General features: G+C 40.1%; 1 protein-coding gene across 1 annotated transcript; it reads left to right on the forward strand.

Annotated features, from left to right (window-relative positions):
- Positions 1–9,330: 9,330 nt before the first annotated feature.
- LOC120849683 (evasin P1168) lies at positions 9,331–12,600 on the forward strand. The gene is made up of 3 exons (XM_040221901.1): positions 9,331–9,396; positions 11,121–11,211; positions 12,424–12,600. The coding sequence occupies exons 1-3, from the start codon at positions 9,344–9,346 to the stop codon at positions 12,598–12,600; spliced, it is 321 nt and encodes a 106-aa protein (XP_040077835.1). The 5' UTR covers positions 9,331–9,343.
- Positions 12,601–13,651: the final 1,051 nt, after the last annotated feature.

Below are 13,651 nucleotides of genomic sequence, written 5' to 3' on the forward strand. Positions count from 1 at the left end.
TTGTTTATTTATTCATAATTTGACAACAGCAACATTTTTAATGTTATTACTCCGAAGTACAAACAAGAAGAGACTTCGTTGCAAAGAAATGTCGTGCTGAACGTGATATTCCAACTTGTACATAGTTTTATTGGTAGCCGATAAAATATATTGGATTCCAATATCAATATTACGCTAAGTACACTAGAATTCTAAGCCTTTATTGGTTCACCATACGACACACAGGGATCCAATAAGAGTTTATGCGGTATGGGATTCCAGCGTTTTAGTGTATTATGGATATTAGAGTCGCATAACAAACCCTTATTGTAATACAATACAATAAATGGAATGTTTTCCAATACACTGTTCATATCGTATTGTAGTACAATAAAATACGCGGTTCATGTGGGGTTTTCCAATAGGGTGAACGTGTTATTCGAACTCGTGTATAGTTTTATTGGTAGCCATTATAAAATACTGGATTCCAATATCTATAATACGCTAGTACACTGGAGTCATAAACCCTTCTTGGATTCCCATACGGCACATAAGGATCTAATAAGGGTTCATACGGTATGGCATTTCAATGTTTTTTGCGTATTATAGATATTGGAATCCCATAACAAACCCTTATTGTAATTCAATACAAGAACTACAATGTTTTCCAATACACTGTGCATATCTTAGTGTAATACAATAAAATATATTGTTTACCAATATATATGCTACGCGTTTCATATTGGGTTTTTTCCAATAGGGTTGTTTTAATCCCCCTGATGTAATGTATACTTTAAGAGTAAGCACTTCGGGGTCCGAAAAAAAGAAGTGAAATAAGCAGGTATACTAAGGTCTAGATATAAGAGGAATGAACATATAAAGCATCGTGAATACGCATCAGCGTAGAAGATATGGTGGAGCTCGCTAGTAAAATACAGCAACGTAGAACCTGTATGCACAGTATTGAGTTTCTTTTCTTCTTTTTTTGCAAGCCATATTTGTGAATTGCTTGGCAACAACGTTCAAGATGATATACCTCAGAAATGATTGCGGAAATGAACTGACTAAAAGAGCAAATAGAAAATAAGAAAAAGGAAGGTACGCAGCTGCCTTCCTTAGGGTCATCCAACCCTGCGTTGTTTTGTTTACTAAACAGGGAAGTGAGTAACGTAAGGTATCGTTCTTACAAGGGTATTGACTCCTCGAATTTGTTGACATTCCGAGGTTGCATCTCTATCGTACTCGATTTCCTGTTTGCTCTTTCAATAAATTCTAACACAAGTGAGCACCGCAAAAAAAAAAGAAATATTTGCCAAAATGTCCTTTTAGCGGTTGGGACCATATGCCAAAGTTTAACAACTTACCTTTGTCTTATATAAAATTAATGATGCTCGCTACGTTCGATGTTTCCCGTACCAGTCGGTGTGTTGCACGTTCTCGGTGCGGTGCAACTTTCCGGTACCAGACACCATTCATCTCCATGAATTTGCGGATATCGTAGGACGTCTCATAAAAATACTGTTTTAGCGAATTGTTTACAACTCTTAAATAACAAAAATAATTTTTTTTAAGTCGTTGGCATCTTGTCCCAGCCATTAATGTGCCATTTTGACGCACAATAAGCGTTCGGCGTTCAGCACTGTAGTTTCAGATTGAGAAAAATACAGTTGTTTTTTTCTTCTTAACACCCGGTACACACAAAACAAGGCTGCACATAAATATTCCACTATACCACGCACCTCGTTATTTAACACGTACCTCGTTACTGACACTATTTTCTAAGTAACTTAAATAATGTTTGTGTTCTGTATTTCTGAATGTGATATACTAGTAGTTTTTTTATAAATTGAGATTATTATAGCAACATTTGCCTAATTGCCATCCTTGTAAACTCGTTACTGACATTTATCTCTGTCGATAATTGAAAATTATAGCAATTCGACGTAATATTTCGTTTTAATTTCGTAAGGGCATGCTAACATTACAGTAAATTATTTTGCATTGGCGTTCTTTCGAAAAAAAGTATTTTTAGATTGCATTATCATTTAGCGGACAAATGCCAACATACGAGTTTCAATGTAATGGTTTATATATTTATATTTTTACAGTTAAATTTGGTGGGCGCACCTTCATTTTGTCCTTTTTGTTGACGGAAGCCTTTCCATCATGAATAACAGAAGAGAAAATGTTATAGCCGCCATACCGTTGTTCGCCTTTTTCATCCTAGGTTTTATTTTAAGATCGTAACTACTATCGGACTATTTATGCTCTTTTTTGGTAGACATGTGGAAACATTACTTGCATTTTTCCTGCAATTGAATTTTTTTTTACTGCAGCAACTAAATAAACGTGTATATGTATATATATATATATATATATATAGAGAGAGAGAGAGAGAGAGAATGAGAGAGAGAGAGAGAATATAATAATCAGCTAGGAAATTTAAAAACATTTAGCAAAAAAGTCACTCAAACATTAATTTTCCCGTTCTTTCCACTTCCTTTTGGTCATATGTTGTCGTTCTTCTTTTTAAAAAGTTTTTATAACTTGTTTCTATGTGATTGTTCCTCAACCGAGGTTTGGTGGAGTGCATGTCCGGTGCAGAGAGTGTACTCCTTTGTAAGCTGAAGACTGTTTTCTTCCCTTCGTTTTCCGCGTGTTTATTTTCTTTTGATCATTATGGTTATTCGCATACATCTTAGGAACATTATTACTCACATTTCCAAACCACTTACCCAGGTAGCACCGAGTTCTGGGCCAAAAGTTGGCTTGCGTCTGGGAGCTTAGGGGATTGAAAAGCCCGAAGAAGCCAAAGTAGAGCCCGGCCTGCCCTCCCTTGGCAACAGTCTGGGTATTTTGGCCCTAATTCGCCAAACAATTGCCAAACTCAGGCAACACTGCCTGGTAATTCGGCAGTCATCTGGCATCTTTGGGCTTAAATCGCCTAAACAATGCCAGATTTAGGCTTATTGGCCGGTAGTTCGGCAGATCTTTTGTATTCTTGGGCCAAAATCGCCAAACTAATGCCAATGTTAGGCTTAACTTTTTGATAGTTCGGCCGTCATCTGGCACATCTGGGCCAACGTCGCCACAGATGTGCCAGAGTTAGGCTTACTACCTTGTAGTTCGGTTGACAACTAGCATCTTTGGGCCCAAGTTGCCAAACGAATGCCCAAGTTAGGCTTCGCTTCCCTATACTTCGCCTGTCATCTGGCAGCTACGGGCCAAAGTTAGGCTTCGCATCCCGATACTTCGGCTGACATCTGGCAGCTACGGGCCAACGTCGCCAAACAAGTGCCACAGTTAGACTTCGCTTCCCAATAGTTCGTCTGTCATCTGGCAGCTACGGGCCAAAGTCGCCAAACAAGGGCCAAAGTTAGGCTTCGCTTCCCAATTGTTCGGCTGTCATATGGCAGCTACGGGCCAAAGTTGCGAAACAAGTGCCAGAACTAGGCTTACTGCCTTGGAGTTTGGCTGATGAGGTATTTGAAGTACGCGGGTGGTCTTCATCTTAATTAAATAGAAATGAAGTTTTATTGGGCTGGCAACTTTAGCTTATTTTGGGGGTCTCTTAATTTCTCCAGTCCAAAGGTTGGCAGAATGTTTTGACGCGGCTGGACCAGGCTCTGCAAATGCAAATTGTGCCGGATGTTGTTCTCGCGCGTATATACACACGCCAATATCGGTACGCGCGGTGAGACTGGTTCGTCATTAAAGCGCGTTCACACCGGCGATATTATCTAGTCACGCGATAACTTTCATCGCAAAAGCGACCATCGCGGGCAAAAGGCGACGGGATTTGAGCGGTCGCTTGCTGACCCGAATTTTCGGGATGCGATCATGTCGCAGAGAGGCTGAGCCAATCAACGGGTTTTTGAGAAGCGACTCGCCAACTAAGGCTTTGGACTCGCTCATCGCGCACTCCAGATTGACCATTTAATTGCTTTTTTTTTATTTGCGATGCGATTTAGTTGGATTGCGCGACTGCTTACATCTCCGGTGTGAATCCGCCTTTACAGAAACTGCTGCCATTGAGCTAGCACTGCGCGAGACTGATGTGCGCACGTCTCCTCAAGAGATATCATTATTAGGCGGCGCATTGCAAAAGTGAGCGTGGCTTTGTGCGTGTCTTGCATTGTGATTAAGAACTGTGAACTCCTAGCGATAACAAAGAGCGGAAACGACCGGAGCTCCGTGGCACGGCTCCCGCATCCCACTTGGGGAATGAAAATGATATCCCGGAACTTGTACTATTTTAGCGTGTTGGTACTTTTTAAACATTTAGAAAGTGGAGACACAAAAGGGACGATACAGACAAAACAATCTTTCAACTTTAACAACATTTATTTTCGGCTTCAAGCTCAAAGCCCGCCCGCTCCGTGGGAGTGACGGAAAGGGAAATCTTGAGGGAAGAAGAGGAAGCGGAGGAAGTGTACGCGATACCCCTGCCCTGCGGGGCCAGGTACATTGGGCAAACGGGGCGATGCCTCAACGACCGACTCCGACGGTCCGAGAACATCAGATGCACGCCGAAAGAGTTGCTTCAGATTCTAAGCACCCGATCGTCATTCACGGGAGAAAATGTCCCGGCTGCGCTCCAAATTTCGCCGGCACGACAGCCATGGGAGGCCACTGCGAGCGAGTCGGGAGAGAAATAATTGAGGCCTATCGGATGGCGACAAGCCCGCAAAACATAAGTATCTCTTCCATTTCGCTCTCTAGAAAGGAGATTATCTTTCTGAGGCCCACAATGGAATCCGAACGCTGACAGACTATGCAAGGCGACAAGGTCACCGGCAGAAGCGGCATTTCCTTTTATGCGTTGTTGATGCCCCTTCGACCTAGCCTCTTGCAAATCCCTTCCCCCTGCTTTTATGTCTTCGTGTGGCTGTCAGCGAGTTTGACAGCCGCTTTAAGCTAATCAGAAGGGTGAAGCGAAACGCGTGACCCGCCGTGACCTCCCTACGTAGGACGCGAAGGACAAAAACGTTGGGACGAATATTTGTCACGTGACTTTCTCTGTCACGCTGATGGGATCTCAGGGGCTGTTGTTTACGCCGTTTGCCTACTTATAGAAATGAGCGGGCCACGTAGGTCCTGTTTTCGAACTGCGCTCTTCAGTCTTCTGTTTCTTTCGTGCGTTGCAGACGCGGCCGTGTTTTTTCGTCGTAAACGGTCGGAACACGTCCATGCCAACTTTCGGTAAAAGCCATTTTTTTCACCGGAGTTCGTGGAATTCTTGTGATGTGTTTGTTGAACACGCTTCGAGAAAACTGCTCTTCGCCGACGAGGAGACGTCAGGTGAATGTGCGCAACCTTCTTTCGCAAGTGTGTTTGTGGGGTACCTGAGTTGGATTATGCATCTATCAAGGATTACATGATATCGCTTTTTTATTAGTGAGTAGACTGCAAGCAGGCTTCTGATAGTAGCCCTGGTTTCCTCTCAATCTCCGCAGTATTATGTGTAATGAGGCTTACTTGGCATGAGGACAGTGTTAATTCTATTTTATAATTTGCTTTTCGTTTTACAGAGAAGTGTGGCCTTTGTAAATATGTCGAGAATACACTGTGTGTATTGATAGAGGTTTAATAAACTTCTGGAAGCGATCGAAAAACATTTTGTTTGTCCGTATATGTGATTGGATATGCAACAAATGATATGCAACGTACACATACTTCCACGACGTTCGGCCAATGCGGAGCAGATGCATCGTAGAGTATTCGCACAATATTGCGCGAACGCTAGGCCGGGGCAAAACAACTGTGCGGCAATACCTGCCAGATATCAAACGGTGGTGCAAACCTGGACATTTGAGTGATATTGAAACCTACTTTCGGCCGGCACTGGCACGATACTGAAAATTATTGCCGTGCTGCTTGAGAACGGAGGTGATGACATCTTACCATCATGTTTCCAACGCTTATTCAATTTAATTCTCTTCTGGGACGCGTGAAAGAGCGCTTCCGTGACACACCAGATATATTCGAAACTTGGGCAGGCCTCTTGGCTTTCTTTCTTATTTGGCACTTCAGTGGGTAGCCAGAGAAGAGCCAAACTTCGGCATGCCCCGAATCACCAAATTAAGATTTAGTGCGGCAGTTATGGCTCAAGTCTGGCACTTACTTTGGCAGAACTGTTGCGCACCAGAGAAAAGTCAAACTTGGCATGTGAAAAATACCCAAATTAGGCGTTGCATTGGCAGTTATGGCTCAAGTCTGGCACTTACTTTGGCCCAACTGTGGTGGACCAGAGAAAAGCCAAACCCGGCGTGGCCGAAATACCGAAATTAGGAGTTGCTTTCGCAGTTATGGCTCAAGTGTGGCACTACTTCGGCACTCCTGTGGCGTACCAGAGAAACGTCAAACTTTGGCGTGTCTGAAATAGCCAAATTAGGCGTCGCTCTGGCAGTTATGGCTCTTGTATGGCACTACTTCGACACTCCTGTGGCGGACCAGAGAAAAGCCAAACTTTGGTACGTCCCAAATACCGAAATTAGGCGTTGCTTTGGCAGTTATGGCTGAAGTACGGCATCAACTTTGGCGCTCCTCTGTCGGACCAGAGAAACGCCAAACCTTGGCATGCCCCAAATTCCCAGATTAGGATTTACTATGGCAGTTATGGCTCAAGTAGGGCACCAACTTTGGAAAAAACTGTGAGTGCGCAGGCGAGCTGGTGGATGGTGATCATAATGTAGAAAACCCGAGACTGTGGAAAGCAAGGAAAGGGAGTCGAAAAAGAAAGACAGGAAAAAAGAACGTCTCAACGTTCTTTTCCTCTGTCTTTCTTCTTCGACTCCGTTTCCTTGCTTTTACCACAGTCTCGGGTTTTCTACATTATGACCATCTTTGGCACTCTTCTGGCGTACGATAGAAGAGCCAAACTTTGGCATGCCCTAGGAACGTCCAACTAAGGCCATAGTTAGGCCCCGTACTTTGGCACTGATGAGCGCCATGGTGCAAAAACCTAACTCCGCCAAAGTTGGCCCTTATGTTTGCCAGAACTTTGCCCAAGTTGGGCATTCCTCTGGCGTGCTACCTGGGTACGAACAACTAATATTCACATTTGTTTTGTATTTACTTTGCTTTAAATATTGATATGGAGCTCAATTTAACCTTCAAAATAGAGGCCAGTCTTAGCCATTTAAAGCTATTTCAATGCAAATTGACCTAGGTCATAATAACTGCTGGTGCATATAAAAACATTTTTATAATATCTGAAAAAACGTACGATTCAACATCTACACGATACAAAGGGAATCAGTCCTTCCAAAAGGCTCTTATTGAGTGGACTGATTGCTAAAAAAACGCGAGAAAGAACTAATTTTACAACATGGAGGGCATGCCAGCGGGAACCGTATTTCGCTGAAGTCTATTGAGTCCGTCTTCACGTGCAATTTTCCATTAAACTTGTCTGCGAAACTTAACTTCTTGATTAGCAAGGAGGCAGTACAGCCTTTTAAAACTACCTCTTTATATTTATATTTCACAAATATATCTAAAATTTGACGCCAACACCAAATTTTGGGGAGACTTGTACAATACTTACAGGCCGGCACTTTTGAGTCACTACAAATGCGGGCATACTTATTTATTTCCCCTCAATTGCTCCTATAGATTGCATTCGAATATGTACAAGAATCACACATGAGATAAATTACATAAACGCACAGTCTCTGCATCTCTGAGTCTGTCACTACATTTGTGCCTCAAATCAACATTGGTACAATTAAAAATTCACGGTTATTAGTGTGAACGTTGCAAGGGAAAGTCGGTTCAATGTAATCTGTGCGTCTTTTTAGATTACACTGTTACATTTGTTTGTGACCATGCACAAGTCGATGCAATATATTTTGAGATGACAAAGGCCTTCGATAAGGTTGATCACAATATTCTTCATACAAAACTTGATAGTTATGGTTTGTGTCCAACGTACTGCCACTGGTTTAAACGTTAACTCTCATGTCGTCAAAATTATGTTCGTTTGTCGGGGCTCATGCCTGATAAATTGTTGTCGCCTTTTGGAGTGTCCCAAGGAAGCAACCTTGGTCCACTTTTGTTCTTGATTTTTGTGAACGACATTTCTTATAGCGTGAAAAACTCTAAAGTATTACTCTTTGCCGACGTCATCAAACTGTTTCGCTGTGTTTGTTCGTACTCAGAGTGCAATCTTCTTCAGGATGACGAGTTGGCAATTTCAAGGTGGTGTTCTATGAACAATGTCTTGCTCAATGAGCAGAAGACAAAAATATTGCCCCTGTCTAGAAGCGACATTTACTTTTGTTTCCTTACACAATAGACAGCAGTGTCATCTCCCGAGTGTCCGTCATTCGAGATCTTGAAATTTTTGTTAATTCATCTTTCAATTTTAATAATCATGTTTTAGCTAAATGTTATGTCTCTCTTAGGAATCTTGGGGTGATATCTCGCTTTGCGCGGCAGTTTTGTTCTCCTGATTGTCTCGTGCGTTTGTTTTGCTGCTTAGTGCGTAAAAAACTGCAGTTTGCTTCAATCGTTTAGAATCGTATCAACCACATTGCGTCAGGCTTCATTGAGCGTGTTCATAAGACGCTTCATAGGCATAATGTATGACAGGCATTTCGTGTGCAAGTGTTACTACAACTACAATTATAAGGTACTACTTAAGAAACTAGGGTTGCGCACCTTGCTTAATAGAAGGCGTTTACTCGATTTTATGCTTTTTCCACAAGGTTGTGAACGGAAGTGTTGATTTATCGCTTTTGTTATGTAGTGTTTGTTTCCATGTTCTCTTGCGGTCTAGTTGGTTTTAGAGTCCGTTCTACCCCCGGACTTTATATGATACGTCTCCCTTAACAAGAATGTAGCTGGAATTGAACAAACTTGACCAATCTGCTATAGACATTTTAATGATGTGACATCTTTTCGACGTACATTGGAGTCGATCATTTGTGCATAACATTGAATATATGTGGCTGTCTGCATTTCATTTCCAATGACGAACCGTGTACCACTATTTAGGCTATTTGCTGTTTGTGGACAAAACGAAATAAAGATTATTATCTAAGCCGTGGAAACGTATTTGGAACGAAAATTAATATTTTATTTCCGCTTTCTCTTGTGTGAAATGCTGTAAGAAAAGTCATTCCTTTTTTTTTATTCAGTCACACCTCGCATGCCTTACGCCGCAAAACGCGCACATGGTAAGAAAGGTAAACAAAAAGCTGTTTACTTTAAACATGTGCTTTTGGGGGCGAGCTTCCGTAATGTAAGAATGACGTCAAACGAAGGTGGGTTTAGACAGAAAAAATGTACGAGTGTCAGGTTTGCTAATATAAAACCCAGAGGTTCTTGAATGCTCCAACATAACTCAGACAAAGCTCTTGAAATGGAAGTCAAAATATTTACCTTTTTTCAAATCGCAGTCCTTGTTGCCTTTGGGTAAGAGAGCATATTTATATTTTGTCGTTTTCAAATGTTTTTGATATAAATTGAAAGCAAGATTGAACTCGCAAGAATATCTGATCGATAATTTAAAAATGCCGTATTGCATTTCGGATTCTAAGTTCAGTTTGTTATTTATTACCAGGTTCATTATTACGCGCCGCCGTGACTTTTTCCCGTTTAATGATAAAATAGCATTTTCTTTGTCAACACTTACGGAGATGAATGTTGGGAATCCGAATAAAATATGTCTGTTTCAAATGCCAACATATTTTTGGAAAATTAAAAGCTGAAAGAGTGGGTCTGTTGATCAGCAGATCCATTCTTCTTCTAGCCGACGTAGGGTAATTCGAAATAAAATGAACAACGGGTCAGAAGAATCGACTCGTAGGCAGCGATATATATTGACAAAGATGCGAATGAATATTTTTTTTTGTTCTTTTTCGAAAACGAGTACTTTTATGGCGTTTTTAGCGTATCATATTCCTTGAGAAGTCAATATACAAAATACTTCGTTGACCTCCACTTTTAGCGCAGCGACGTTCATGTTAAATCTTATGAAAGAAAAAAATATCATTACGAGAGTATAACGCCAAATTCAATAAATTTATTCAACATTAAAGCGTATCCAACCTCTTATGAATTTTATAAAACATCAATCTTATTTCTGTGTGTAGTACACCTCGTGATGTAGGCGCCTCAAGCAAAGGTTTTCTAGACATGGAACGGATCCGATTTGTGTTTTAAACGACATCGGGTTTCTTTAACAGTCAATCGTCGGATATTGTTTTTTTTTTTTTCAATGCTGTAATATAAAAAAAGACATACAAAACTGTAAATATCAGAACACATAAAACTCCAAACTTGTAAAATACAGGTCCCGACTGACATGTTTGTTTAAGTAGAATCTGCGTATGTGAATACGCATTGAAGTTTTGTAAATGACGCGGGATGGATCATTCTTATGTTTAGGAATACTCAGTATGAATATTAAAGCTGCGCATTGAATTGTTATAAATGTCGTGCACAAAAACTTGCTTAATGTAGCACATCCTGATAACTCACCGTTGATAACTTCCGGCGGTGCTATTCCAGATCTAAAAGAAACTAGGCCTATTAAAGTGGTATAGATAAGACAGGGTAACTGGGCTAGTTGGTATAGGTTAATCTTGAAACTGCTCGAATGCGGCACGGAAGGAAAAAAAAGTGGACGGTACAGAGCTTGTACCGTCAATTTCTTTGTTCCGTCCTTGTACCATTTGCACTGTCTCAAGTTTAACTAGCATATATGACTTAATATTCGCATGTTATACGCAAACGACAATATTTTTGGGGGGAATGGTATTATGGAAGTACGATGATGGAGCAGGAATGCGTGGCGTCATATCAAGGACGGCAAGTTCATTTAGAGATTGCCTTGAACAATAACACTGACAAAAAGGCGATGAGTTGTTTAATGTTTCAAAATTTAGTAATATGCTCAGCTGTGTATTTTAAATACGTTCCTAACAGTAAATACAATCCTGCTTAGAATTATGTTTCATAAATCGTTTATATATGATCAATTGAATCTTGTAAGTAGTTTAATTTTAGCGCATCGTATCACCAGAAGAAAAATGCTAGTGAGATCGCTTCCTGCTATGCTTGTCGAATACATTATTAAATCAGTTGAACCTCGAAGGTTTCAGTAGGTATTTATAAACCGAATTATACTTTTCCAGCATCCATTTAATTTCTGCGGGACAAGATAAAGATGGTGACGAAGAAAGCAAGGAATACGAACTATTTACTGTTGAATATTGCGGCACGAATGTAAGAAAATTTTAAATTAGCTTAATAGATGTATTTTGGTGCATCTTAAAGGTGCGCCTACTAAACACAACTGCATTTAACATAAAAGCTTTTTTCAAATAACAAAAAGACCGAGTTGCATGAGGTTTTTTGTGTCGCCCCTCTTTAGCACCGATGCTTGACCGGTTATGTTTGCCTATTGCAGAGGCTCCGGCTAAATTATCTGTAGACTAAACAAAGAATCGGTGTCCTATTTTGCACTCAGAGACTGCAAAATAGGGCTCCGGTTCTTTATTCCGCTCTTTTACAGAAGTACAATATGTATGTCGTGTCAATAAAATACATTTACATGGAGCCCAAGTCTGTTAGTGGCCCGAGGATTGGAAGTATTGCTGGGTGGATTATCTTCGGAATTGCTCAACCACTGATACTGATCTGGATTGGCTCTGTTCATTTTTTTTTTCGCTTAATTATTTCTAGTTCTAGAATACATCAGGTGTACAAAACTACAATTGTGCATTTTCCTTTTAAAATTGCTTTAGTCTTAAACACGTAACCTTATCTTTACCTCTTGAAAAATTATAAGCATATGCATACAAATACATTTATGTTCATTATTATATTTATATTTTCAACGCGACACTGTTTTTTTTTTAATATTTCAATATCAGTCATATGGGTAGAGGCGAGGGACCGTTCTGTGAATTTTTCTGTATTTGCCTTTTTAACTTATACTCAGTTTTTGAAATGTCACAAAATTAGTGAGTTTATTTATATTTGGGTTTGAACAAGTTTAAAAACATCTCAAGAGAATTCGTATGTATTCTACTACTAATCATGTGCACAAGTTACTTATAATTCAGCTGTAGATATTATTCGTTGTAATAAGCACTAGTCGTATTTTCCCCAGTTTCAAAGTACTTATTATAAAAAAATTAAATGAGGCACAATTTACAATCCTGTAATATAAATGCAGCATTTACGTTTCTCTATAGCATAGTATTGCAAATTGGTTTCCCAGGGATACTAAAATAAATTGTGGTACTTGTGCAGCGAGCAGTTAATTGCGAAAAAATGTGCAAGAGATTGTACTTCGCATTATGTAACTAACCACTATGTAAACTAAGAGGTGCCAAGAAAATGCAGAAAAGACAAACCATCATTCTATTTACAACGCCTTATATAACAGTTTCTTAATATATAAATAAACGTGTTCATTCTTTTTATTTCCAGTGCACGCAACTTGAAAATGGAAGCTGGACACCATGCACTGGAAAAAACGGAACCTGTAGATGCTTTCATGAAAGCGATAAAAAAGTAGGTCTCTGCCTATCTACCGATTACACTGATTTCAATGATTATCCCTATCCAAATAGTGAGGAGATTAAAGCTGCATCACCTTTACCCTGAGGGGAATTGATAATTTTGTCCCAACCACGAAAACAGAACTTCAATTAAGAGTCCTGCAGAATTTTATATATTACATTAGACTCCAACTGTATCGTATAAAACACAAATAAATAAATAAATAAATAAATTTTGAATAAAATATTTGTCTCTTTATTGGTGGGATGGAGGAAACCTGGGGTGGTTTATTAACAATATAGAAAGAGCGATGTTCTACCTTTTAACTCAAGCAAAGTTCCAACAATAGCAATTCAGATTGGCTCCTACAAAGGGTAGTGATGAGGAGATATTTTTCTCAATTACTCAATTTCCTTTATGAGGTTAGTTCGGCTTGGGATACACATAATTTGCATAGGTGAGTATGGTAGAAATTTATTTTAAAATAATACAAGTGGAATTTAACGCGACCCCTTCACGTGAATTCTCCACCAGCAGCCAATTCAGCCATACTGACAGTGATTAAATAAATTATAATGCCAGACACGCCTCCCCTAATTTCCCAAGACAATTAAAGTATGCGCAAAAGCGACTAGAGTATCGATAATAATAAAAATACAAGTGTTAAGATTTTGAAGTTCCGTGAAAATTGATAAAACTCGATAATCATCCACCTCCTTTTGCTGGCCTGCAACCACTCCAGTTACAAATACGCATTCTCGTTAGCATATGCTATAAATTTGAAATTTTCATAACGAAAGATATTACCAGATTGGCATCTACCCTGCGAAACAGTCTACGATTGTACAAAGTCAGATAGCATGCAATCTGGGTAAAGGTACGCGGCAATAAAGCAAAAACATAGTTTTTACACGTAGGAACCATTTTAACGGGCTAAACGCAGCCGGTTTATTTTTTTTTTAAGGAATAGGAAAGCTGTCCGAGCAGTCACTGGCAGCGCGCAGACGCACTGCGCGATACATCGCCCCCTTCGACGGTCGCCAGAAGCAATACCAGGTGACGAGATACGGCGAGACCAGGGCGCCACTGTCAACTACATTAGGAGCAAGCACACCCAACAGAACTTCAGTTCGGCAGCAGTGCGCACATTAGAAAT

This window comes from Ixodes scapularis, unplaced genomic scaffold, assembly GCF_016920785.2.
Source record: "Ixodes scapularis isolate PalLabHiFi unplaced genomic scaffold, ASM1692078v2 PGA_scaffold3__209_contigs__length_174095766, whole genome shotgun sequence".
Taxonomy (NCBI): Eukaryota; Metazoa; Arthropoda; class Arachnida; order Ixodida; family Ixodidae; genus Ixodes; species Ixodes scapularis.

Bases quoted from the DNA above. Each gene is read 5' to 3' on its own strand.
- LOC120849683 (XM_040221901.1), top strand. From the start codon at position 9,344: ATGGAAGTCAAAATATTTACCTTTTTTCAAATCGCAGTCCTTGTTGCC. The intron at 9,397-11,120 runs GTAAGAGAGCAT...ATACTTTTCCAG, and splicing joins GCAGTCCTTGTTGCCTTTGG to CATCCATTTAATTTCTGCGG. The intron at 11,212-12,423 runs GTAAGAAAATTT...TTTTATTTCCAG, and splicing joins TTGAATATTGCGGCACGAAT to TGCACGCAACTTGAAAATGG.